General features: G+C 41.9%; 1 protein-coding gene across 6 annotated transcripts in view; it reads right to left on the reverse strand.

The window, feature by feature from the left end:
• The window catches only part of ARHGEF3 (Rho guanine nucleotide exchange factor 3), a 310231-nt gene that overhangs the window by 10760 nt on the left and 271543 nt on the right, over positions 1-27928 (reverse strand). For all 6 annotated transcript variants that reach the window (XM_022572818.3, XM_089919494.1, XM_089919495.1 and 3 more), the window contains 5 exons: positions 16292-16462; positions 13331-13393; positions 10867-10963; positions 10644-10720; positions 5599-5856 (listed from right to left, as the gene is read on the reverse strand). In XM_022572818.3, coding sequence (XP_022428526.2) covers positions 5599-5856; positions 10644-10720; positions 10867-10963; positions 13331-13393; positions 16292-16462 — 666 coding nt within the window. The remainder of the gene's footprint in view (positions 1-5598; positions 5857-10643; positions 10721-10866; positions 10964-13330; positions 13394-16291; positions 16463-27928) is intronic.

Raw genomic sequence — 27928 nt, forward strand, 5'->3', positions numbered from 1 at the left:
AGCATTTATTCCAATGTAGTGTTGTTCTATAACATGAACAGTACATCTAAAAGTTAGAAAATTCTAGAAAACAAAGGAGCAAGAAATTAGTTGAGTAAAAACTCAGTGACACCAATCCAAGGCAAAGTAGTGACTTCTTCACCAGAATCCTCTGTCCCCTAATAGTGAAAAGACCAACAGTCCCATCTTTCTTGTGCTGATATTAACGGAAAAGAACGTAACAGATGAGAAATGTCAGTAAGGCCTCTTCTTGGTCACATTTACTTAATGGAAAAACAAACCAGTCTCTGAAAAGCAAGGTTTTGAAAGAGGCTTTTACTTAGTGAAAAGCTACCAGACTTTGTGTTCAAGTGGTAGTGAATTCTAAGATAGTTAAATGATCATTTTTCACTTGCCTTGTGCCCAAAGCAACTGGATTAAAAACTTCTACCCAGAAAAAAAGAAAAAAAAAAAAATACGGGGCTTCCCTGGTGGCGCAGTAGTTGAGAGTCCGCCTGCCGATGCAGGGGACAGGGGTTCGTGCCCTGGTCCAGGAGGATCCCACATGCCGTGGAGCGGCTGGGCCCGTAGGCCATGGCCGCTGAGCCTGCGCGTCTAGAGCCTGTGCTCCACAACGGGAGAGGCCGCAACAGTGAGAGGCCCGTGTACTGCAAAAAAAAAAAAACCCCAAAACAAAAAAAAACCTTCTACCCAGTTATAACCTTGGCATTTCCATGCAAGTTTGGTAGGAGATCTTACAGCTTTGAGCTGAGGTCTGGTGACTGCATCCTATGGACAGAGGCATAATCTCTACACCTTTGTAGCTACTAAGAGTTTCAAAGATCATTTATTTACTCTTTTCTCTATTTCCTGAATTTGGATGGTAGCACTACTTTGATAATTTAAAAAAAAACATTACTTTGAAAAATACAGGCTCTTTATGTCATAAAATAATTTTTTTGGTCTTTGATGTCAACCTAATGTTTAATATAAGTCCTGTGAAATTAATCTGAGTTTCACTAACACACAACAAGTAATAAATGGAACACTTTGGTGTACAAACTTTCTGTTTCTTTTTTACCCCTTTTGGTTTTCAAAGATGACTAATTATTTATTGTTACTTTCAAAAACAAACAAACTGGGCTTCCCTGGTGGCGCAGCAGTTGGGATTCCGCTTGCCGATGCAGGGGACACAGGTTCGTGCCCCGGTCCGGGAAGATCCCATATCCGCGGAGTGGCTGGGCCCGTGGGCCATGGCCGCTGAGCTTGCGCGTCCGGAGCCTGTGCTCCGCGACGGGAGAGGCCGCAGCAGTGAGAGGCCCACGTACCCCAAAAAACAAAAAAAAACAAAAAAAAAACAAACAAGAAATTTCACAAAATATTCTAAAGCTATGACTCATCCTTCAAATTAATTCAATTAATGCTTGTTGAGCATCTGTTCAGTGTCAGACTAGGTGGTGTCATTCAAAGAAATGAGACAGGGTCGCTGCCCTCAAGAAGCTTAAAATATATGGGAGGTATCTGAGCAATTGTTTTATGTCTACCTTATCTTTCTACTTTACTACCTTTTTAATATGTAGTGAAATCCATACTTTTTCCTTGTTTTTAATAATTAAAAAATATTTTTTCATTTATTTTTTTGGCTGTGTTGGGTTTCGTTGCTGTGTGTGGACTTTCTCTAGTTGCCGCGAGCAGGGGCTACTCTTTGTTGCGGTGCATGGGCTTCTCATTGCGGTGGCTTCTCTTGTTGCAGAGCACGAGCTCTAGAGCATGCAGGCTTCAGTAGATGCAGTGCGTGGGCTCAGTAGTTGCGGCACACAGGCTCTAGAGCGCAGGCTCAGTAGTTGTGGTGCACGGGCTTAGTTGCTCCCAAGGCATGTGGGATCTTCCTGGACCGGGGATCAAATGCGTGTCCCCTGCATTGGCAGGTAGATTCTTAACCACTGAGCCACCAGGGAAGTCTCTCCTTGCTTTTAAAGACCTTTGTGGGGCTTCCCATGTACCTAGAGCCCGTGCTCCGCAACAAGACAAGCCACCACGAGAAGCCCGCACACCGCAACGAACATAGCCCCTGCTCGCCGCAACTAGAGAAAGCACACGTATAGCAACGAAGACCCAACGGAGCCAAAAAACAACAACAACAACAAAAAACACCTTTGCATTAATTGCTGTGGTTCATCTTATCTGCTATTACTAGGTGTACCCGGGCAGCTGGAATTAATCAGTACTTGAGTCAATTTTCTGAATTTCCTGCAAGTATCCAGGAAACCAGAAGGAACATGTACTATAAGCATAAAGATATGTTCATTTCCTAATTTAACTCAGGAACTGAACAGCAGGCATTTCACGTGAAGATTAATAAACTCAAAAGCCACAGTGGCTCCTTAGGCAGCTATGACTACTCTCAAATGCTGCTTTTCTCTCAGGTGTTTGAAAAAATAAAAAGAGGCAAAAGAATGGAAACAATTGTTGTTATTCCATATTCTATGTCTATATTTATCATAGTAACTCAGGGTTTGCTTTCATTTACTGAAAATATTATTTTGTATTTATATTGGCCTGTATACCATGAACTAATCCACCTGCATATCATGTCTAATCTCTCTGCACTGCTTCTTGAGAGGAATTTATTTTGCAGAATTGCAGAGAGGAATAAAGTTACATATAGCAGATTGCCAATAGCAAACAGTCATGGTAGTTGTGCATTTAAATTAAATTTATTGTTGCATCTCTCATTTGGGTTCAAACTGAAGGGCAGGGGCTGGAAAAGGAAGATGATAAAAGATACCCATAACAGAACAGGGATTAAACCCACACATGCTGGAATCGTCATCCTCAAAGTAGAATCTGAAGGTCCTGTCTGTCTAGTCCCTTGTGCAGTAATATCATCTACTTGTCGGCTCCCGATATGGACCAAGGATAGCAGCCTTCACTGCTGTTGCATCAAAAGCAGGACTGTTCTTCTCATTGATTCCAGTGATATTTTTTTAAGGAATTGAAACAGTGGCAGGCAGAGGGAAGAGATGGTCTGCAGGATCATTTTCTGGCTGAAACAATCCTTAGAATTTAAAACATTAAACAACCAGATCTGGAATATATGAATATCCAAAGTTCTATTTTAAGATGTTCTCTTTGGGGGGAAATTTCTATCAACACTCCAAAACACTATTAAGAAATTCTAATACAGATGTGGTAGTTTACCCACTACATTAAAAGCAAGACCTTTCTTTAGATCTAATCATAAGACTGAACGCTTGGTGCAGAAGCAATTTACTTAAGAGTTCCTTGATTTTTCCCTTTTCATAGGTGGAAAATTTATTCAGGGCACATATAAGTCAAGCTACATTGGCACTGTGGGTTTAATGGTTATCAAACATTCACAATGCACTCAGGAGTACAGGGCTAAATATTTCTGTTCATCTAGGGTAATGCCACAGGGATTTTGAAAAGAAGGGGGAAAAACAGCTGTGCCTATATAGTGTAAATGGGCATTTAGAAGGCTTGCTTTGCAGACATTTTCAAATGCAGGTATACCATGCTTCACACATAAATCTGCCTGAATAACTAGGTGCAGATTCAACTTTCTAAAATGGCATCACATTTTATGCACGAGGGAAACTGGTGCATCCTTTCATATTGCAAACAATCATATTCTTATCTGTTTTTAAATTTAAACTTTAGCTCACTGGGTGTTTTTTGAAAACAAAGCATTATTCTTTCGTGCTGCATATTAAAAAGAAGAAATCTTTACCGTAAAATTCAGAGCAGGCTTGTTTGCTTCAAAAAAGTAATTATTTAGACTAGTTTGAGCTCCCTGTTGTTCTCATTTCTACAGACCACACACTTGCTGGGATGAAATATGGAGAGGAGGCAATGCTATTCCCAGTAATGAAAACAGACACGATGAAGTGAGATGGGCTTCATCCCTGGTGTCTGCATCCCCCATCATGCTGGACTGGTAGGCTAGTCGGTATGTTGGGCCTGCCAGACACATCAAACACCTCTTGAATCAGAAGAGGGTCTTTCCTTGTTCTTCTCTATCCCCTCACGGACAACTGGCCCAGCTCTGCACCAGTGAGGCCCCTCCACAAAGCCTGGTGGCTAGACAGCTCTCTGCAATTCCAAAGGCAACAGGGGCTTAAAGAAGTAGCCAGGCTTTCAGCTCCATAGGATCATAAAGAAGTGGAAAAGTCATAAGATTTGCAGTCTACACTGACAAGGTTCAGATATCAACTCCATTACTTGCTGGCCCTGGACTTGGGTGAGTTATTTAGCACCCCCAAGCCTGATCTGGAAAAGGAAAATGGCCCTAACATGAACAGGTACCTCACAGGTTATTATGAGGATTAAATGAGATACATAACCCATAAGGAAATTACATAAAGTTGACTTACTAGATGTTCACTCTACATGTCAGCAGGTGTTACTATTATTATTGCTGTTGTTGTTACTACTTACTATTAAGTAAGTTAAGTCCTTCTCTGGGAAGAGTTAGGCAGTTTGCTCCACAGGCTCAAGGCTTCTGATTTTCTAATCACCTTTGCATATCACCTTCTGTTATTGTCCCAGATCCAGGCAGGGAATGAGCTCTTTGAACTGGTCTCTTAGCCTCCATACCCACTGCTGACTCCCTAAGCAGGTTGCCAAGACCGCACATCTGGACCACCGCAGCATCCTCCCAGCTTGCTTCCCTGTCCCTAGTCTCCTCTGTCCCCTGTCCTACAGATGAAGAGTAACATGTCCAAGATTACACAGCTGGTCAGTGATGGAGCTGGGATTTGAACGTTGAATCTAAGCTACTTAAAAAACAAAAGCACAACAAAGGAAAAATGTCTCAAATTGATATTTTAAACCCCCTATAACCAATGTGAACCACCACCCTCTGCCCCTTCTCCTGCTGCTTTCTGAGTATCGTCAACCCCAGGCAGACTGATCCATGGCATTCCCTGGCATGACCTGTCCTGTCCTTTCTTCACACCTTTGCCCAGGCCATTTGCTCCTTGGGCCTGTCATCTCCTGTGCCCTGCCCCGCAGAGCACCACAATCAGAACTGAGCTCTCTGGGCAGAATGCTCACAGTTCACCATAGTCTCACAATATGGACCCCATTTTTCCTGGTCTTCTATTCCTGCTACAGAAGAATCCGTATTTCCCAAACCACCCAGCCCCATACTCAGTACAGTTGCTGGGGAGTAGGTCTGACTAGTCTGCATGTTTCAATCTGGGGCCAAGGAGAGCTGGGTCTTAAATGGGTGTTGACTTCACAAACGGGCTTTGGTAAAAGGTAAAAGGCAACTCTCATTTGCTAACTAAACAAAGCTATTCAATTTAAAATCTCCACAGAGATCTTAACCCTCACAATCAGCAACTGTTAACAAACAGATTGTAGAGTTACCTATATAGAATCAACAAATTTTAGAATTAAAGGGACTTTGGAGTGCATTTCATGTAAATACTGCACTTTATAGATTATGAATAGTGCTGATTTGCAAAATCAAAACATGGTTAATGTCAGAGCCAAGCCTGGAACCCAAGATTCCTGAGTCCTCGTACCCAGGGACCCTTCATCTTCTAGCCATTGGGGAAAACAATAAGGGAAGACAGAAAGAAACAAACTCACAGCTTCTTCCAGGTGCTGCTGATCCGGATTATCATTTGGTGTGTGCCTCAAGATTTCTCGAAGAAGCAGAGGGTATTTCACCAGACGGCTCCTTGGAATATCAAGGAAATTCCAGAGATCTAGTTTGCGGCTAAAGGGGGATTCTAAACATCGCTGTAGGAAATCTTGGACTCGGTGATCTTGTTTTTTGTGGTCCAGCAGAGCTTTGGCAGCTACTTGATTGCTGCAGTAGCTGTCGTAGGAGCTGAGACAAGGCAGCTAAGAAAGGAACATTAAAAGAGGGTTGGAGCATTAAAATAATTGTGCTCTGAAGCTACATGCTAACATCACTCATTGGGACTGAACAAAACCTAACTGGTCTCCAGGCCTGGCCAACATTCCTTTATCTAGATGGCTGGAGGAGACAGAAATGGAATCTTTAAAATGGCAGGCAATGGATAGTTCTTTAAGCTCCTGCTTGCTTGCACAAAGTTATTTTCTTAGTGGCATGTTTACTTTCTTGATTGTTAACACCTCAATAATTTGTTTGCATTTCTGCCAATCTAAGCTAGACACAAAAGAACTGGAATTACTGTATATGCACACAATTCAGAATTTTCCTAAACTGGAATTATTGCATATGCAAACAGAATTGTCCTAAACTTTCAAAAGTATCTGGTGAGAGGAAAGTCTCCTATATTTTTTTAAATACAGGTTCTTTTAGAATTATTAATAAGAAACTAATCTAGAAGACTTAGTGGCTCAAAAAGAAAGGAGTCAGACTCCACAGCCTAGCCCTTTGCATGGCCCAGTGCAAGCACCTCTACATCAGTTTTAAGGTACCTGATTCCAAGGCGGACCAAATATAAAGAACTCCAAGAAGTTAAAGCAAAAGTATAATTACTAAAAAATTAGATGCAGAAAGCATTTAGAAACATCTTTTAAATTAGTTCTGACAGGCCAGAATGATTCTTGGCTACACCTAATGGTTAACATCACAATTCCATGCAAAGAACAATTTAAGCTTAAAGACTTTGGAATACTTCAAGTCCACTATTTTCCTTCCAGAGAAATACTACTTTCCCTGACATGTCCCATCAGTCACATGGTGCAAACAAGGAGTCAGAGACTCAGTGAAAGCGCTGCTCATCTCCCTTTTCCACTCCTCCCTATGATAGCATCCTCATGCACGGGTTGTCAGCTTCCAGAAAGTCACTGGAGGCAATAAAATGCAGCCAATGGCCCTGCTGTGTTTGCTTCTCTCCCTGGACTAGGAAGCCGCTTTTACCATAACACCTCCTCTGTGGAGGGATTCATTGCAAGACAGTGGCAAGAGGGTCTTTCATTTCTGCATCCTTAGTACTGTGCAATGGGCCTACTGTACAATAAACATTCAAAGTTTGTATTCTGAATGGACAAATGAAAGGATGTTTAATGGATTACCAGATTAGGTAATATTTGATGGTTTGTGAACACAGCTTAAAAATAAGTTGTGGCAGCATCTGAACAATGGGTCAAAGTTTAACTATTCTGCTACTTCTTTTATACCTTTATTTGAAATTATTTTCAGTGACTGAAACCAAACAAGATACCATGAAAGTAATGTTTTAAAAGTTCACTGTTGGGCTTCCCTGGTGGTGCAGTGGTTGGGAGTCCGCCTGCCGATGCAGAGGACACGGGTTCGTGCCCCGGGCCGGGAAGATCCCACATGCCGTGGAGCGGCTGGGCCCATGGGCCATGGCTGCTGAGCCTGCGTGTCCGGGGCCTGTGCTCCGCAACGGGAGAGGCCACAACAGTGAGAGGCCCGCGTACCGCAAAAAAAAAAAAGTTCACTGTTGAGTTTAACATTCTTTGGAAATGCCTACCTTCTTTACATGTTATTAAAAACCTCTATTGGTGTTAAAAAGAATTACAGAAGTTCTTTTCTCAGTTATATTTGAAAGTAATGATAATTGGTGCTTACACACACAGACACACACACACACACACATGCACGCACAAACACCCTGGATGTGTAATGTTTAAAAGTTCACTGTCGAATTTAACATTCCTTGGAAATGTCTACGTTCCTTACATGTTATTTAAAAAAACCCATCTATTTGTGTTAAAAAGAGCTACAGAAATTCTTTCCTCAATGTTGTATTTGAAAGTAATGATGATTGGTACTTACACACACACACACACACACACACACACTCTCCAGATGTGGCGCTGTGGCTTGTAATTTAGATCTTCAGAATTAATTAAAAAGAGACTCAGGCCCTCTTATTTTCATTTCCACTTCCTGGCTTTTTAAAAAGACCTGGAAATGCCCAATGTTTTCATTACGGAGAAACAAATCAGTAGTAACCATCAGATGTAAACTAGCAAGGAACCCCAACCACATGGGCCGCTTGCTGTCCAATGGACCATTACCTTCTCTGATCCTGCCGCCTCTGCTGCCATGGCAACCAAATCTGGCTCTGGTCCTGTGTTCACTGCTCACAAGGTGCTCATTTCCTGAGCATAACCTGAAAAGCTATCTGGTTCAGCCCACTGGCTAGAAAAAGCCACAGGTGACCTTTAACTAGATAGGGAATGAAGAATATACACATCTTGGTTCCAAAATACGCTGTGATAACTCAGTAGTTAAGACGACAGACTCTGGAACCAGGGAGTATCATGTTCAAAGCCTAACTCAGACAGTTAATAGTCAGGTGACCCTTCAGAAGCCTCAGTTTCCCCACTTACAAAATGCACATACTAATGTCCTCTTTTAGTGAGATACTGCGATATGGCAGACAGAAAGTGTAACAAGAGCTTGGCTCCTGGTTAAGAATCGGTAAGTAATAGCTATTATTAATATTAATATTTAACCCTAGAATATTTTCATTGAAGAAACTGTGGTTGAGAGAAACAAAACTACTTGCTCAGCTGGAGGCAAAACCAGTCTGAAATGTGTTTGGCCTCCCCACCACACTCAAAAGCTCTCAACTATTCACCATCTCTTTAAGTAGACTATCAAGAATTTCTAAGGGAAACTCTCAGCCTTTTTTTTTAAGAAATTCTTTCTATCTTCCTAACATGAAAAGTGATAGAGCAAATGTATTTTTTTGCTTCCGTGTACCCTGTCTCTCTCTTTGGAATGAAAATTTAATGAGAACCCAAATTAACATGAGAACTTGCTGCCTTGGAGACTTGATAAATTACCTCATTACTGAAAAAAACATTAGCATGAAGATGTCACTTGGGAAGTTGTTTCTTTATGAGAAGGGGAGGCTTATGAGAACAGGCCAACCTATGGTTACTGATCCCCAGTAATGAGGGTGGTTCCCTGAAAAAAACCCACCACTCTGTTTAAGGTCTTCAAAGTAATTGATTCATTCTAAGGTCAAAAGGACTGGCCAGGGCTCTCACTTGGGAAACTCACTTGTTTAAAAGGTTTTTTTTTTTTTTACTTTTTTCCTTTGGGGGGAAAAAATCAATTTTTCATGGGTTGAATGGGCTCTGACTTTTCTCATTCAAAGTCCACTAAGATGTTTATTTTGTTCTGTTAAAAAGACCAGAACTCAAACAGATGTACCCCTTGGTTTACAATTCCCACTCACATGGACACATCTGCAGTTAAAAGAGGGAAAACATTTAACTGCTCATCGGTCCTGATGAATAAGGACTGTTTCTCATGAGGTCTGGTAACAGTGGGCCAGTTGTTTAATTTTAGGCTACTCTTCAAGCTGCAAGTTCCAATTTGATGTGGGAAGTGTCCAGATAGCAATGGACCGGCATGGTCAAACTTCTTTGGGGTATGTACAGAAAATGACTGCAAAATCTAACCCCATATCAAACTAATTTCCTAATGAAGTGCATTTATTTCAGAAAAAAAATTAGTAACAAGGCAAATGCGTTCATTTTTGCTTCTGGCATGAACTGACAATTTGTATATGACGTCTGAGGAAACCTTGTAGTTCTACATTGCCATCTTGTCAAAAACAGAGGGGTCATCATGTTATTCTGGAGTTGTGCCCTCACTCCCACCAAAGCAATCCACAGACTGAGGAAGTTTAAGAAAGATTGAGCCAGACTCTCTCTTCTCATTACACTTCCTCTGTCTCCAGCTAGCTAACTCTCTTTAGAGAAATTTATCTGTGGGCTAATGAAGTTAAGACATCTAACTTGGCTCATAATAAAATCAAAGTCAAAAATGTAAGATGAATGATCTCTCCTGAAATATTAAGGCATGTTTTCTAAATTATTCATCTTACAACATTACTTGCCTTTCAGATACCCTTGGGATATTTTAGCCTCAGTGCTAAAATTGACTCCTGAACTAACCTGGAGCAGGGGTGGAACACTCGAGGACTCACAGAAGGAAACAGAAATGCATAACAGGGAGTGGTGGGGACTGTGGCAAAATAGAGAATGCATGCCTTGTCTAAAATAAATTACAACTGAACAACCACGTTATGCACTCAGTACACCACCAGTTCAGCCCCAGAACCATAAATCAGAACCCGTAACCTAAAGTCACAGGTGATTTCTTCAATTAGGAAAGGGTATGGGTTATATTGGGATAAAGATCAGCATAATAGCCAGCTCTCCTAAGAAGTGACTTAGGATCAGATATATGCTAAACACTAACAACATTTATGAAATGACATTTGACCATAAGAGGTTTTTTTTGTAGCATGAATAAAAGCTTTCTTAGTGATGGACAGGAAGCTGTACATAAATTTTTACTAGAATAAAAAATGTAATAATTATATTCATAATTGGCCTCATGTGAATATTAACTAGTTTTACTTTCTTTAATATGAAACTAGTAACAATTTCACGTGTGCCTTTACTTCTTTTATTGTACAAAGGCCATGTTATCTTTAAATGCAGTACATTTATAATAATAAAAAAATTGTTTCCATGCTTTGAGGAGATAAAGGCTAACTGTAATGATAAATTTTACTAGAAATTTGCTATTTTAATTTTTTCTGATGTGAAACCAGTGTGTGCCAATAAAACGAGTCTTGCTAAAATGAAACTCCGTCTACATTATTGAAATTTATCTTCAATCAAGACCAGAGAACTTTTCTTACCCAGCCCACGAGGATGGGGCCAACGTGCTCAGTTGAGCCATCGGGCTTCCGTACATCTCGAAGCTGACTAAGGAGGTCTGGTAAAAAAACAAACAGAATGCTTATTTTGAATGCTTATATGAACAGGGCTGGGAGATTCTGGGTTACTCACATTATTACATAACCATGACTGGTTATAAGACAAGGCTACAAGTCAAGACTCATTCTGGGAACAAAATTATACCTTCGTGTAGAGGAATCAGGGAGTCCAGTGTTCCAAAAATTTGATTCAACTCTTGTTCTGTCATTATGGAGAGTTTCAGCATGGGGTCATGATAGGCCTGCACAAGAAGGGCAAGAGATGGAGGCAAACATTTAAAATCAGAGGAAGTAAGTTGTTAATGTAAATGCCTTCTGAGAGGCCCTACGCAATAACAAAATATTTGGCTCTCCCCACGACTTCTCCCATAATGCTGCACAAACAGCAGATGGGTGTGGTTGGAGCAGATGAGAATCCAGCATTGCCTTGAGCCTTTTGTGGTTGTTGATAAACCAAAGCAGATTTTTTTAAAGCTTCTTTTTTTAAAATTCTAGTATATCTTACATCTTGGAAAGGGCACAAATCCTAAGTATAGCGCAGATTTGATTTGTATAATGTTTTAAAAATTAACTTTATTGAAGGTCTAGCAGCTTGAAAAACTCCCACTTTATACAAAATTAGTTACTAGCAGGTTATTTTTCAATTAGTCCATATTTAAACTAAGTAAAGGAAGGGGGAAAAAAAAGGTGCTTGGTATCCTTTACTATGGATTTGAAGCAAAGAGGGCAAAATCTCTGCCAATCTTATTACCTCTTATTAATGACAATTAAACCACATGAACACATAAATATACCCAGGGCACTGCAATAGAATACAAACACTCAGACCGCACAGTCCCTGCCTTGAAGGAGTTTTATAAAGCTAATTGGGAAGATTAAAAAAAAAAAAGGCATGGAAAATTAAATATATGTTTAAAAAATAGTTCAAGATTAAAAATAGGACAGTTATCACACTGCAGCAAAAATTCATCAAATCATAACTGCTCTAGAGGATTGGAGAATTAGAGGTAGAATGGCTAAGGGAGAATTTAAAGATGAGCTGCTTGGCATAGAGAAGGAGGCCGTAAGTACTGTTGAAGAAAGTACTGAGACTTGAGTTTGCTTCTGGAAGATAGGTGGATATGGATGGTTGAAAGGAAAGGGAAGGGTTTCCAGGAAGGTAGGACCAGCAAAGCAAAGGATAGAAGTGAAAAAGGGAAATCTTGATGCAGGAAGGAGGAGTTGGACTTATGACCAGAAAGATGTCTCCCAGAGTTAAATGCTTTCTTTTTCTTTTTTTTAAAAATTAATTATATTTATTTATTTTTGGCTTCGTTGGGTCTTCATTGCTGCGCATGGGCTTTCTTTAGTTGCGGCAAGCAGAGGCTATTCTTCGTTGAGGTGCACTGGCTTCTCATCGCGGTGGCTTCTCTTGTTGCAGAGCACGGGCTCCAGGAGCACAGGCTCAATAGTTGTGGTGCACGGGCTTAGTTGCTCCGCAGCACGTGGGATCTTCCCTGACCAGGGCTCAAACCCGTGTCCCCCTGCATTGGCAGGCGGATTCTTTTTTTTTTTTTTTTTGCGGTACGCGGGCCTCTCACTGTTGTGGCCTCTCCTGTTGCGGAGCACAGGCTCCAGACACGCAGACCCAGCGGCCATGGCTCATGGGCCCAGCCGCTCCGCGGCATGTGGGATCTTCCCGGACTGGGGTACGAACCCGTGTCCCCTGCATCGGCAGGCGGACTCTCAACCACTGCGCCACCAGGGAAGCCCCGGCAGGCGGATTCTTAACCACTGCGCCACCAGGGAAGCCCCTAAATGCCTTCTTTGTCCTCCCCACCTTCCTCCTCCTCAGCCCTGCCCAAAACTCAGTTTCTTGGCTGCTTCCAAGAAAAGCTTGGATAGCCATTTCTCAGGAATGCTACAGATGGGATAAAGTTGGACTAAGGACATTAGCATAAAGTTGGACTAAGGACACTTAAAAGAAGGGAAGTATATTTACAACCCTCTGATTTTTCAAGGAGGCTGTGAGTATCAGATGAAGGATTCTGGATTTTACCCTCCATGGGGGTCAGTGGAATGGAAAGGTTTTCAAGGAAGGCTGTTGTCAAGACTACACAGACTACAAGGCATGAAATTCCTCTCCCTTCCCACACACAAAGTGATTAAAAACAAGTTTCCATATAAAAGACGCTAACTTACATGATAGTGTGCAGTTGCCTCAATGAACCACTTTACCCACTTACGGGATTGAAATGACTTTCTAAGACATGGTTCCAGTTTCAGATGTCTACACACTCTCTCCCAGGGATGAAGGGGACCTGCATGTGAGACTTCTAGGACAATGAAATGCATGTGAAGCCAGGCCCGATGAACACTTTCTGATTAAACTGAAGTATTCTTTCAGGTGCATCAGAGACATGCAGAGGAGAACCCCTAATGGTGCCAGATCTAGAGCCTTCCTGCTTTGAGACATTTTCCCCACTACTTGGTTTGTAGGTTCTTCTCAATTTTTGATGACCTGTCTTAGTCATAGAATGAGTACTAATAAAACACAATCTTAGAACTGTGAAATTACTCAGAGGAAAAAAGCAGGAGGTGACTCAAAGGACCACTGGATTCGAATGTACCTTTTTTGCCAATTTCAAGTCCTCTATTAAATCTTCTTCTCCTTGAGAAAGCTCAAAGATGGCCTGCAAGGAAAGGTAAAACACATTTACTGAACTTTCCTTTCATTTTTGAGACCAAATTCAACTGATGCTCAAAGCCCCAAATCTACTTATTTCTTAAGGATTTTTTTTTTTTTTTTTGGCGGTACGCGGGCCTCTCACTGTTGTGGCCTCTCCCGTTGCGGAGCACAGGCTCCGGACGGACAGGCTCAGCGGCCGTGGCTCACGGGCCCAGCCGCTCCGTGGCATGTGGGATCCTCCCGGACTGGGGCACAAACCCGCGTCCCCTGCATCGGCAGGTGGACTCTCAACAACTGCACCACCAGGGAAGCCCTCTTAAGGATTTTTAAAGGATTCTTAAAAAGTTAAATTGACCGAAGCAATTGCATCTAGTGGCTAAAACCTACAAAGAAAAGATTTTGCAAAACTTCTGTGTAATGTGCCTATTTGTTTGTGGGAGAAAGAGTTTCCACATATGTTTCTAATCCAACAAGTCATATTTCATTTACACAATTGTGATGCAGCTGAACAAGATGGAACTATTTTAGGTAAAATAATTAGAGTCTGAGCCATGGATTCCATGTCTCTTTTGTGAGTGGCAATCATAATAAATGATTCGGGGTCTGTTCTCAGTGATGGACATGGAATTATTATTAATTGGGCCATCACAATTTGTCTTCCTTCTATTCAACAGAAGGTAAAATCTCAACAGAAAGCTTTATTCCCATCAGCCACTTGTCTTAAGGCTGTGTTGCAGGAAGAATCCGATATTTTATCACTCTAGATGTCTGGTGAAGTTAATTCATTCTAACTTACTTCTTGGCCCCGCACTGCACAATAAATAAAGTTACAGGAGCTGGCTGTGTGCAAGAGTGTGTAAATGGACGCAATGATTTGCTTCTGTTAAGCCATCATAATTTAAGAGCGATGATGTGCAGAACACTCTTTCTCTCTCATCTGACAGTCTCAACTGTTGGCAAACTTTATGTTATTAAAGAACTACATGCCTGTGGTGACTACTACGTTTCTTTCAGACCAGAGGGAAGAGGTGAGCAGGCTTGGAGAACACCTCCATCCCCGGGGTTGGTGGAGAGCAGGACAATGAATGTGCTCCCTGGCCCAGCGGGCAGAGGCAGAACACTGCACTGGAGGCCAGTGCATGGTGACCCCTCTCAAGGCCCCCAGTAAAACTTCCATGTCATGCCCTCCTGGTACTCTGCTTTGTTTAACCTTTTATTTTGAAATAATTAGACTCACATGAGAAGTTACAAAAATAATACAGAGAGGTCCTGCATAGCCATTACTCAGCTTCCTCCAATGGTGGCAACTTACATAACTACAGAGCATTATCAAAACGAGGACAGGGGTGGTTGCAGTACAATTAAATATTTTTACTTGGACCTTCCTCAGATTTCCTTGTATGTCTGTTTTACCAGAGCGCAATGTGGCCCCCAAGAGAGGAAAACCACAGAACCCCACACTGGGATACACCACAGTCAGGCGTCTGTGGAGGGGGTGGGCAGCACAGCGTGGCTGTGAAGACCATGGGATTTGGTTCACCGCTCCAGCTCTGTAACCTTCTAGGGGGGTGACCTCGTGTTCACTGTACCTTAGTAATCTCTTCATCTGCAGAATCAATCCCCCCCTCCTTCCTTCCTTCCCACTGTACAAGTTATATATGCACACTATTACACAGAAAAGTATAAGGAGGAAAATTTAGAATTATCCACAATACCATTTGTTAACCACTGTTAAGATTCTGCCATATTTCTGCAAATGATTTTTTCAGTGTACATATTATTTTTTAATTATTTATTCATTTTTTAATAGACAAACATTGACATGGTTCAAAATTTACAGTGTAGGAATGGGCACATGGTGAAAACTTCCCTCTCACCTCCTCCTTCTCACCACCCAGTTCACCTCTCAGGAAGCAACAACGTTACCAGCTCCTTACATGTCCTTTCAGAAATATTTTATGCGTCTATAAGCAAATATGCGAGCCCGCGTGTGTGCACACACACACACACACACACACACACTCATTTTTACGTAAATGGTAGCATACTATACCACCCTATTTTGTGCCTTGCTTTATTCACCTAGCCATACATACATATCATCACTTCTTGTGTTTCTATAGTTACAGAATGTATGCACATTCACTATGGAACCAGGACCTGGTAATAGATGTTCAGGTTCTTTCTGGCACTATTGTAAACATTACTGTGATGAATAACCTTACACGTGCATCTTTTCATCTGTGTACAAGTGTGCCTGGCAGATAAAGTCCTAGAAAAGAATTGCGGAAGTCAAAAACCTAGAAAGTTTTTAAGTACTCCTTTTGCCAGCGTCAGGTTCTCTGCTAAAATAGATATTCCAAGGATTTCATTAGATGATGCACCTCTGAAGTGTTTAGCACAGCCTGGCACATGACAAGTTCTCTGTAAAGTAGTATTATCATAGCCATCTAGGCTACTGATACAGAAAATTTACAGGGAATGAAATTAACTGCATTCCATATTAAAGTTTTCCCCAAAACTGGATCAAAGTTTCATAAACTGAATATTTTAAAATATTCTAGAAGGTGCTATTAAAATATAAGTAAAATGATTATTTCTGTGAACTCTATGGTCCTATACAGACACTTCCTGATTCATCTTCTCTGTAAATTCAGATTTTCACATCAGTGTCTTTTTTTTTTTTTTCCCCACATCAGTTTCTTTTAAAAGTCAGGGCCACACCCACCCAGCTGGATGCTGGTTTCTCATTTCCTTACAAGGTCTGACATGCCCATTTGTCGTCCTTCTATCAATGCAGTGAAGAACTGACTTGGAGACCGCGGTGTAGACCTCAGCTTGGCTGTCGCCTTCAGTGTGCCTTGTTCTAGACACACGGGCAACTCCAGGGGTCCCAGCCTACCTCCTGACGTTTGATTTCCTTGGACGTGAGCATCTGATTGACGCACACGTCGAAGGTCTCACTCCACAGCTTGCTGTCTCTCCGCTTCGTGCTCGAGGGGGCGGCATTTCTGGACCAGGGTCTGGGGGCGAGGAGGTCAGGGCGGCTCTCGCTGCGGAAGCTGATGGAGCGCTAAACAATGAGAAAAACAAACCATCACGGGGGCAGCAGCAGGACTGGGTGGATCGTTTGAGTGGCTTCCTGTTACTGACAGAGCATAAATCAGACATTTGCAAGAAAGAGAGGACAATGTCACAAGGCCTGTGGGAAGTAGGGCATTGTCCTGTGCCTACGTGCTAAGGAAAATCGGGCAAGGGGCCGCTTTCAGAGACTTGAAGGGAGTATCCGTTCTGTGAGACCGGGATAACCAAGTGTACCACAGCACAAAAACATTTCAGGTCAAATACATGCGCAAAGGCGGCTCTCAGACAAGTGATGAGGTCTACTTTTCTCCCGTGGACACCTCCGCTCTTGAGAACAACAAAGGTTAACAGTAGTGGATGTCCTTTAAAAAAAAAAAGCAAAAGAACATCTGGCCAGTACTCCTACTCTCCTCCTCCTTCTGGGGACACTGCCTACTCTCCTTGGGTATCCCCTCTCACATAGTTTGGGCGGGCTCCCCCAGACCTGACCAATCAGAGTACTCCACCACCCTGGTTCAGAGGCGGACATGCGATTCCCTGAAATTTGCTGTGTGCTTCATGGAAGAAAGAGCAGAAGATTTTTCCTTTGGGATTGTAAGCTCACGAAATAACATAAGCAGGAGTTTCTTGAAGCAGCTCTCTCTGTTCACACAGAAGAGTGTGCCTACTATAGGAGAGAATAAAGGGACACACAGAATAAGGGATGGAGAGAGAGTCTGAGGGAGGGAAGGAGGGAAGCAGCAAGCTCTACCCACACTCAGCCCCTGGATCTCAGTGTGCTTGAAGCCAGGAAGAGCCACTAAGACTAAGGGCTAATACTGATACATTCCTCTTTCTGTTTACCTTCGCCTCAGTTGTGGTTCTCTCTGTCAGTTACCATCTTGGCAGCAAATGATGCCTGTTCCAAGTTATGTTCTTATTTTACAAAGAGGTCCTGGTAGACTTTGGGGCGGTCTAATCATCCAAAGTCCTCCCCTGTGGCTGAAACATGCTACCACAGTGCTTTCTCTTGACAAATACAAATGATCAAGAAGACAGCTGAATGCATCATATTCAGCCTTCATCCTAGATGATTTCAACACACTTACTGGAAACTTTGCCAAAGCAATGAGGTGTTGCTGTGCTGAAAAGCCACATTCTTATTTAGCAAGTGTTCCCTGCCATGGCTGTGGCCACATGTCTATGGCCTTCAGTGTGAAGTTCCAACTCCTTATTTTGGCACAGAAGTCCTCTTGTAATCTGACCACAGTCTATCTATCTAGAATCACCTCCTGCCACTCACCCATGAGCCCCCTATTCTCCAGCCCTACTAGGCTATCTGCCATTCCCTAAATGTACCATGCTTTGCCACTTGCTGTGCTTCCTTCAAGCAGTCTTCTTTTCCTGGAATGCTTTTCTTTCGTTGCCTTGCTGGCTAACTCCTAACTGTCCTTGGGATATAACTCAAATACCTCCTCTAGGAAGCCTTTACCAGTGTTCTCCCATCCTTTCCCAGAACAATTTGGACATCTCTCTGATATAATGATGATCAGATTTTATTATACTTATTGGTCACCTGCTCTGAATTATAAACTTCCTGAGGGCAGGAACTGACTTTGCATGTGACATATGAGCCGTCATCTCTGAGACGTTATAAGGTAGCTTCCAAATATTTTGAGATTCAACCATAAAATTTAAGAAAGTAAAGAAAATTTTAAAAGAACTATTCAACATAAGGGCATTGTTAAACAAGTTATAATTCATCTGCTTGACAGAATGTTATCTAGCCAATTAAGATAATTCTGATACTTTTAACAGCTAAAAATCCCTTCTTTGTAAGTTAAAATAAAATTAGGATTAAAATCTGTGTATTAACACTTCATAATTATGAAAAAATGCACATGAGCAAAGATACAAAGGGAATGCCACCAAATCTATTGTTTTTGCCTGATGACGTTATAGGTAATTTTCACCCTAGTTTACAAATTTGTATAATTCTAGAAAAATGAATAAATGAAAAACATAAAAAGAAACTGCCAAGGGGCTTCAGGGTATCACCACAACCTCTGGAAGCAGGAAGCGAGCTCTGTGTGCAAGCAGTAACACAGTTCCTCAGGCTGGCCTAGGCACCTGTGAGCTCCTGGGCTCATTAATGAGCTCATGATCACTGGACCAGCCCTGTGAGGGTCAAGAAAGTACTTGCTCCAAATGCATTTTACTAATGGTATCTCACAAATCCCTGTGATCTCTTGAAAACAGGCCTTTATAAACAGTGACCAGACTAATGCTTGCAGATCCCCCCAGCACTCAAAATCAATTAGCCACAGGCACGGAAAGGTCAAAACAAGCAAAGTGAGTCACCAAGTAACTCACTCATCTCAGTTTGCGGCTCTGATGCCAGCTGGGGCAGGAATTAAAGAGCAGAAAGAGAGGAAAACACAAAAAAGAAGATTCAAAATCAAAGACATTTTCCACTTTCACTTGAGAGAATCAACCGCCTTCTTTGTTGCAGTGTCAGCCCCTGACCAACTTCAAGTGTCCCCTCTCTCCACCACCAGTTTGAAAGTAATTTAGGCTAACTTTAAATTTTCATACAAAAATATATAAAATTAAGTACAAATCCCCTCATTTTCCCAAGTACACTTCCTAGAAGTAACTGCTATAAGTTTGTTCGAGGTCTTTCCACACCTTTTCTATGCATTTGCTGATATTCACAGAAAACAGAATGTCTTCTCTTTTCATTCAACAACATGTCTCTCCATGTTAGAATATAAGACCCACTCTTAAAAAAATATTAATTTATGGAGGTGAAATTCACATAACATGAAATTAACCTCTTTGAAAGTGAACAATTCAGCAGTTTTTAGTAGGTTCAGTGTTGTGCAACCACTACCTCTAGCTTGAAAACGTTTCCATTGTCCAAAGTCACTCATTCTTTTTTTTTAACTGAGGTACAGTTGGTTTACGACACTATATTAGTTTCAGGTGTACAACATAGTGATTCAAACATTTTATAGATTATACTCCATTTATAGTTATTATAAAATATTGGTTATAATCCCTGTGCTATACAATATACCCTTGTAGCTTATTTATTTTATATATAGTAGTTTATACCTCTTAAGTCACCCATTCTTTTTTTTAATATCTTTATTGCAGTATAATTGCTTTACAATGTTGTGTTAGTTTCTACTGTACAACAAAGTGAATCATCTATATGTATATGTATATCCCCATATCCCCTCCCTCTTGAGCCTCTACCCATTCTTTTTAATGGCTACAGAGTTAGTGTCCCATAGTCTGGATGGACCACATGGATTTAATCAACCTCCAACTGATGGACATTAAAATCATTTCCAGTGTCTGGTTATTATAAAAAGTGCCTTAGTGAACATCCTTTATGTATTTATGGTGGTATTTCTGTAAAGTAGATTCCTTAAGTAGAATTCCTTGGTCTAAGAAGTATCAACTTCTTAACATTTGATAAGTACTGGCAAATTGACCTTCAAATAGTCTGTTCAACTTCATAGTCTCCAGAAAGGTATATGATAGTACCTTTTTCTACACACTCATCAATAGGATATTATTATCAATCTGATAGGAAGAACAAATACATCTTAATTTCAGTTTCATGTTTCAAACATAAGATTGAACATATTTTTATGTTTTTATTGAAAAATTTCCCAGAGTTGGAGACTGTTTTTCTGTTGCAGTTTGGGGGTAAAAAAGAGAGAGGTGAGCTATACTAGGGGAGCTCCATCTCTAAGAATTCCTGGTTTTGTCTTTCCTTAGTGATTGCTGGGCTTGGGTGCTAAGGGGGAAGGGACAGGGATGAAGTTCACCATGTATATCACAGAGGGGCCGTACATACTTGCCCATGCTTAGTACTTCCGATGAGTTCTCTCCGACCCTCACAACCACCCTGAAAGGTGAGAGTTTATTCCCATCTGGCTGATGATTAAACTGAGGCTAGGGAGGCTAAGGTACCTCCCCAGCTAGGATTCAAAATCAGATCTGTTTGACTCCAAAACCTGAGCTCTTTCTACTATGGGGACTGTACCTGCTGTTTACATGCAAATCATGCATTGCAGGGAGGTTTCAGTCAGATGGACTCAGCCTTCTTGGAGTTTAAGTCTAGTTAAGAAGAGGGAATTCATTTGCTCAGTTTTAGGAATAATGACTGAGTGGCTCTTTGACCAATCAAACTTCAGATTTACACCTTTAATTTGGATGGATTAAAACAAACATTTTGTCTTTTTAAAACTCCACTTAGAAAGGGGAAGGATGCTGAAAGGAAGAATCCCAAAGAAATAAAGAATGCTGGACAGAGGTATGGTTAGCAGCTGGCTGGCCCTGGAGACAGCTCACAGCCAACCAGGCCCAAGCCATGGGGGGCTGTTCATGACAGTGCTGACCACACACCATACCTGCACCCCTACCAGTCATCAGTACAGCTGGTCACAATTAGATGAGAGGATTGGAGCTGGTGGAGAAAAAGTGACTACTGCTAGGAGGAAGAACCCAAAGAAGAGGAATGCCTTGAGAGAGAGGAGAGCAGCCACATCCCTTCCAGTGCCCCTGCCACTGCCCATCCCCCTGCTCTGGCTCTCTTTCACCATGTGCTATGTGATATCATTTACCGGTTTGTTTCTGACATGTCTGTTTCCTCCCAATAGAAGGTAAGCTCCTTGAAAACAAGGATATCTATTTGTTCTGTTCACTGATGGATTCACCAACACTGGCACATGGTAGAACCTCAACAATTTTGCTTAATGAATGAATGTCGTTGCTTGTATGTGCTGGGCTCTGTGAGTGGGGCTTTAGAGCCCTGCTATGCTATGCCCAAGAGGTGAGGATTCCTACCCTTTTTTTATAGATGAGGAAACTTGAGGCTCAGAGAGGGTGATTCTTTGCTGAAGGTCATGCAGCTAATAAATGGTGCTCCAGAATTTAAACCCAGGTCAATGGTGAACTCAGGATGACAATCCACATCTGGTCTATTTGAGTCCAACTCTCCCCCACCCCTTGCAATTTTTTTTTAAATGCTTTTTTAAAAAAATTAATTAATTTTATTTTTGGCTGCGTTGGGTCTTCGTTGCTGCACGCGGGCTTTCTCTAGCTGCGGCGAGCAGGGGCTACTCTTCATTGCGGTGCGCAGGCTTCTCATTGCGGTGGCTTCTCTTGTTGCTGAGCACGGGCTCTAGGCGCACGGACTTCAGTAGTTGTGGCACGAGGGCTCGGTAGCTGTGGCTCGTGGGCGCGGTAGTTGTGGCTCGTGGGCTCTAGAGCGCAGGCTCAGTAGTTGTGGTGCACGGGCTTAGTTGCTCTGCGGTACGTGGGATCTTCCCGGACCAGGGCTCGAACCCGTGTCCCCTGCATTGGCAGGTGGATTCTTAACCACTATGCCACCAGGGAAGCCCCCGCTTGCAATTTTTAACCAATATCCTATCCTGCTTCCTCTAGGATAAAATTTAAAGTGTGTTGGAATGCATGTGCCCAAATAGATGAGTCTCAGGCTACTTCTCAGTCTGTGATAGGGAATCTCAGCCTTGCCACCACTAATGTTTTGGACCAGAATATTCTTTGTTGTGAAGGACTGTCCTGTGCATTGCAGGATGTTTAATATTATCCTTACCTCTAACCACTAGATGACAGTAGTGCCCCCCCCACCTCAAGCTGTGACAACCAACACATCTGCAGATGCTGTTGAATGTCCCTTGGGGTGAGAAACACTGGTCCACGGTGACCAGGAGAGGCTCACTTCAAAGTAAGGGAGCCAGCTTGGAAGGGACTGGATTCAAAACAGAATCATGTACATAGGTCCCCCTAGTTATGGGGATTCTGGGCCTGGACTGAAAAATGTTCCAGGACAAGCAAGAGTTTCCATGAGGGAATCTGGCCCAGAAAATGAGTCAAAAGCCCAAAGCTCATAGTTAGTGGCAGCTAAAATAACAGTGGCCATAGCAGGCACAGATACTGCAGATTTAGGAAATGGGTGCTCATGTTTATGCCTGAACTGGATATATGGAAAAGATGCTGTAGGTGGGAAAAGGGGGCCCCTTTACACGTGTCAGAGGAAATGTAAACCCAGCACGTTAGGCATGATGGAAGATTTGGTTTGTTAATGCTGCCTGTTCCGTGGGGTACTCCCTTGTCCTTTTCCCAAAACAGAAGGTCTCTACGGCCAAAGATAACATGCTCCAATAAAGAGTTCAAGCCAGGGAAATTCTCTACATTTACCATTGCTATTTTGTAGCAGATAGCTTACTATTAAATGGATTGACATACTTCACTCTGTATGACAGACTCTAGGTCCATCCACCTCACTACAAGTAACTCAATTTCGTTTCTTTTTATGGCTGAGTAATACTCCATTGTACATATGAGCCACATCTTCTTTATCCATTCATCTGTCGATGGACATTTAGGTTGCTTCCATGTCCTGGCTATTGTGCAGCAAAGCACACAATAGGTTTTTTCCCTATAAAGTGGTGATGAATTCTACCCTGCAGAGTTGTGAATGAGGCCACGAACATAAAGGACCTTGCACAGAGCTTGGCTTGCTATAAATACTGAACTAATGGAAGATGTTAGTACGAAATTTAAAATGACAACCTTTAAATTGCAATAGTCAACTATTACAGCAGTCTAATTATTATTGCAGGAATGGTAAAGAACAGCGGAAAATCAGGAGTTCCTTTTAACACAGAATACAGGTTAGTCCTCAACTACATCCTTACCTTCCAGACAGGTAATAAGTACGGTTTCTGGTTGCTTCCCCCAACATACACACATACACACACACACACACACACACACACACACACACACACACACCCCTCTACCCCTTGGGCTCATTCTCCACATCTGTCAAATAACTTAGGACCAAAGATTTTATCAGCTATAGAAAGTATATGACCTTGGACCAAGGGGTGACATTTGAGGTCCTTGGAGAAGAAAATCATGGCTGCCAGCCCATGGAGATTAAGCACATATGCTAGTACTCTTCCTACTTACTTCTCAGATCTAGATGGCATCAGTCTTTCCACACTCCTTCCTCAAACCTGCAATGTCCTCTCTCCCCTTCATCCTCATCATCTCTGAGCCATTCCAGGCCCAACACAAACCCTTGCACCCTTGCCCAAAGAGAGGGAGAAATGTGACTATGAGTCTAGAATTAGGATGTGAGAACACAAAGAAGCAATTCTGTCCAAGACAGATACATGTCAAAAGTAGAGGCCTGATGCTCAACATCACTAATTATCAGAGAAACGCAAACTGAAACTACAATGAACTATCACCTCATACCAGTCAGAATGGCCATCATGAAAAAGTCTACAAACAATAAGTGCTGGAAAGGGGTGGAGAAAAGGGAAACCCTCCTACACTGCAGGTGGGAACTAAAAATAGAACAACCGTATGCTCCAGCAATCCCACTCCTGAGCATACACCTGGAGAAAACCATAATTTGAAAAGATACATTCACCACAATGTTCACTGCAGCACAATTTACAGTAGCCAAGACATGGAAGCAACCTAAAGGTCCATCGACAGAGGAATGGATAAAGAAGGTGTGGTACATATATACAATGGAATATTACTCAGCTGTAAAAAGAATGAAATAATGCCGTTTGCAGCAACATGGATGGATCTAGAGATTATCATACTAAGTGAGGTCAGACAGAAAAAGACAAATATCATCTGATATCACTTATAGGTAGAATCTAAAAAAATGATACAAATGAACTTATTTACAAAACAGAAACAGACTCACAGACTTCAAAAACAAACTTATGGTTACCAAAGGGGAAACGTGGGGGGGGCGGTGATAAATTAGGAGTTTGGGATAAACATATATGTACATATTACTATATATAAGGTAGATAATCAACAAGCACCTACTGTATAGCACAGGGAACTCTACTCAACATTTTGTAATAACCTATTTGGGAAAAGAATCTGAAAAAGAATGGATATATGTATATGTATAGCTGAATCACTTTGCTGTACACCTGAAACTAACACAACATTGTAAATCAACTATACTCCAATTAAAAAAAAAAAAAAGTAGAGGCCTAACACTAGTGCTATCAGATGGCTTGGTGTTTACACTCTTTGACCAGAATTCCACTTCTGGCAACATAATGTAAGGAAAGAAGAAATAAAGACATATACAAGATTTGTGATCAGGATGTTTAAAGCAGTACTATCTATAATGGTGGAACAATCCAAACAATTTAAGTATTCAACAATAGAAGGGTGATTGAATAAACATACATCCTTTTGACAAAATACTATATGAAACGATTAAGAATTGAGATCATGAAAAATATTTAATGACATGAAAATGCCTTTATACTGTAAGGTTATTTTATACTGTTAAGACAAAAGCAAGTTAAAAAATACTATGCTTACAATTTTGTTTTTAAAAAATACTCACACAAGTATATAGTAAAAGAAAAGTTTGCCTGAGTAGATACCAAAATGTTAATAGAAGTTTTTTGGTGATGGGAAGATGGGATTACAAGAACTTTTATTCCCTTTCCTGTGCTTCTCTATATTTTTCATTTTTTAAAATGATGTTATATAATCAGAAAAGAAAGCCCAATAGGAGGTACTTTAAAAAATAGGACAGGTTGGGCAGGAGGGACAAGCGCTGAGGAGGCGAGACGGGCAATGGCGGGGATGGCGCTCAAAAGGCTGATGGCCGAGTACAAACAATTAATACTGAATCCTCCGGAAGGAACTGTGGCAGGGGTCCAGAAGACACCTGTTTTGAGTTTCTCCTGCCATCCTGAGTTTCCCACTTGATTACCCAGTAAGTCCTCCAAAGATAAGATTTACCTGCGAGATGTTTCATCTCAACGGTAAGTGCTTTTGAAGTAGTTTCAACAGTTCCAGGCGAGGCCTAGAGATTGTGTGCCTATGGGCATTCATGGTATACTGCTATTTTGCTGTGTGTTTGGAATTTTCCATAATACAAAGCTTAAAAATTCATTATGGTCAGAAGAGTTGATTGAGGAAGTCAACAAGTTCAAGGTGATTAACCGTAAAATGCAACTATGAAGAGGATTGTGGGTAATTAAAAAAATAACTAATAAGGGCTTCCCTGGTGGTGCAGGGGTTAAGAATCCTCCTGCCAATGCAGTGGACACAAGTTCAAGCCCTGGTCTGGAGGATCCCACATGCTGTGGAGCAACTAAGCCCATGCGCCACAACTACTGAGCCTGTGCTCTAGAGCCTGCGTGACACAACTACTGAAGGCTGTGAGCCTAGAGCCCGTGCTCCACAACAAGAGAAGCCACTGCAATGAGAAGCCCACGTGCCGCAATGAAGAGTAGCCCCCACTTGACGCAACTAGAGAAAGCCAGTGTGCAGCAACGAAGACCCAACGCAGCCAAAAATAAATAAATTAGAAAAAAAGATTATACTGAAGATAAATACATTCTTTAGAACAATACCTGTGACGTGGTTTAAAGACAAATACAGCCAATAACCTGATTGAATTATGTGAGTGTGTACTAAGAATAGCCTGATAATGTTATTTTTGATGTTCAGATAATCAATACAAATAGTTTTAAAATCTGGCCTTACTGTAATAAAAAAATATATATATAGGACAAATGTCATAAAAAAAACATTGAACACAGAGTTACTTAATAACATAAAAATATTTACAACCTAAATATCCATTAATAGGAGACTGGTTATATAAAATAAATCACATCACGTTGGAATAATATATATTCAGTCCATAAGATATTTTCCAAGAATAACTGATATAACACTTCCCTTAAGCTATAATAAAAGTTTCATCCAGCTAAATGACAAAGGGAGGATGAAAATAAAAGAGATAAACAAGATACACCAGGTAAAATGCAAAAAAAAGAAAATAAGAGAAGACAAAATAAAATCCAAGACAGAAAGCATTAAAAGAAATAAATAGAAATATTTAATTTTAATAAAAGGTACAATTCCCCCAAGAGAGTGTGACAATGATGAAGAGGAACCTTTATACACCTAACTGCGTAGCCTGGAAATATGTGAGGCCAAGACCAATAGAGATGCAAGAAAAACTGATCATCCACTGTCCGTGGGGGCCACGGGGGGGAGGTTTAAATCCAAAGGTAAACAGAAAACACAAAGAGAAGGCTGGAAAGACTGTAACACCAAATTAGGTCCAGAGTGTGTAAGTTTCATAGATAGACCTAGAATAACACTGAAAGGAAATTATAAAATATTAACAGGGGTTGTTTGGGAGTGGAATCTTTCTCCTTCCTCTTTTCCGTATTTTTCCGTAATGAGCATACACTTTATAATGGAAAAGAAATACAGTTCACGTTCAAAGAGAACGCAGGGCTCAGTTACAGGGTGAGGAGCCCAGCATCCCATAGCATGCCCTGGACTCGGCCTAAACAAGTCCACCAGCCGCACGGCCGTGACGGGGAGGTGGACTCAGCGATCGACCGGCCGAGGCAGCTCGCCTTCGTCACTCCACATGAGGAGTGAGCACAGACCAGCCCCTTTCAGAGCTGGGCAGCCCAGTGAGGGGATTTATAGGCCCAGAGGGATCTAGACATCTGTGCTCCAGTCTACCAGCAGCGCTAACCTCCCTGGTCAGAAGCAGATGGAGCGCCGTGCAGTCGGCTCTCCCTCTCTGACCTCCACAAATGCTGCCTTTGTGCTGAGGCCCGAGCCTCCAGTCCACAGGGGGAATGGGGGGCAGGGAGGCCACAGAGAACAAGTCCTGCAGTGTCTTGCTGAACTGTCGCTGCAAGGACCACTCACATTTGTGACTGGGCTCTTAAGCTTTTTGGAAGAGGCTGCCAGCCCCGAGCTCTCTCGATATCCTCCTGGGCTAACCTGTGGCCTCCAAGGAAGCCAGAGGAAGGACTGCTAAGTGTTCTATTATTGATTAAAGCATCATGTTTGGGCCTAACTCATCTCTCCTCCTATGATAAAAGGAACCCAACCTGAGAGACCTAACTGGATATCGCAGGGATGTGTATGTCTCTAAGGTGTCAGGAGCCAGGGACAAGGGATACTGCCACAGAGAAGCAAGCTGCTCAATTACAGCAATGAGTTGTTTTAGGAAGCAGAAAAAACTAATACACACATATGGGTAAGGAATGAAGGACTACCGAGAGGCTTGAGGCAGCCCTGTACTCCTTGTTTTCTGTTTCTCCCCTCTTAGAATGGGCATCAAGACCACCACAGGCAAAATGGGAAAGGATGTGAAGTTGGCCCACTAAGTACGCCTTTGGGGCCTCCCCCCCCTCCCCCCCACAATCCTCCCTGCTCCTCAGGCTGCATTAACACCTATCCCGCTCTACCTGGGGAAGGAAGCAATAAAGTCATGAGGCAATTATTGGGATGCTAGGACTGGAAATAATTCTGCAAAACTTGCACTGCATGTGCCAAGGTGACTTACAGGGAGATACGTGGGGGCAAGACAGCATTCTCTGTGCTTTGCGGG

The sequence above is a fragment of the Delphinapterus leucas genome, chromosome 10, assembly GCF_059928025.1.
Source record: "Delphinapterus leucas isolate spDelLeu-1000000601 "Yukka" chromosome 10, BTC_Dleu_Yukka2, whole genome shotgun sequence".
Classification (NCBI taxonomy): domain Eukaryota; kingdom Metazoa; phylum Chordata; class Mammalia; order Artiodactyla; family Monodontidae; genus Delphinapterus; species Delphinapterus leucas.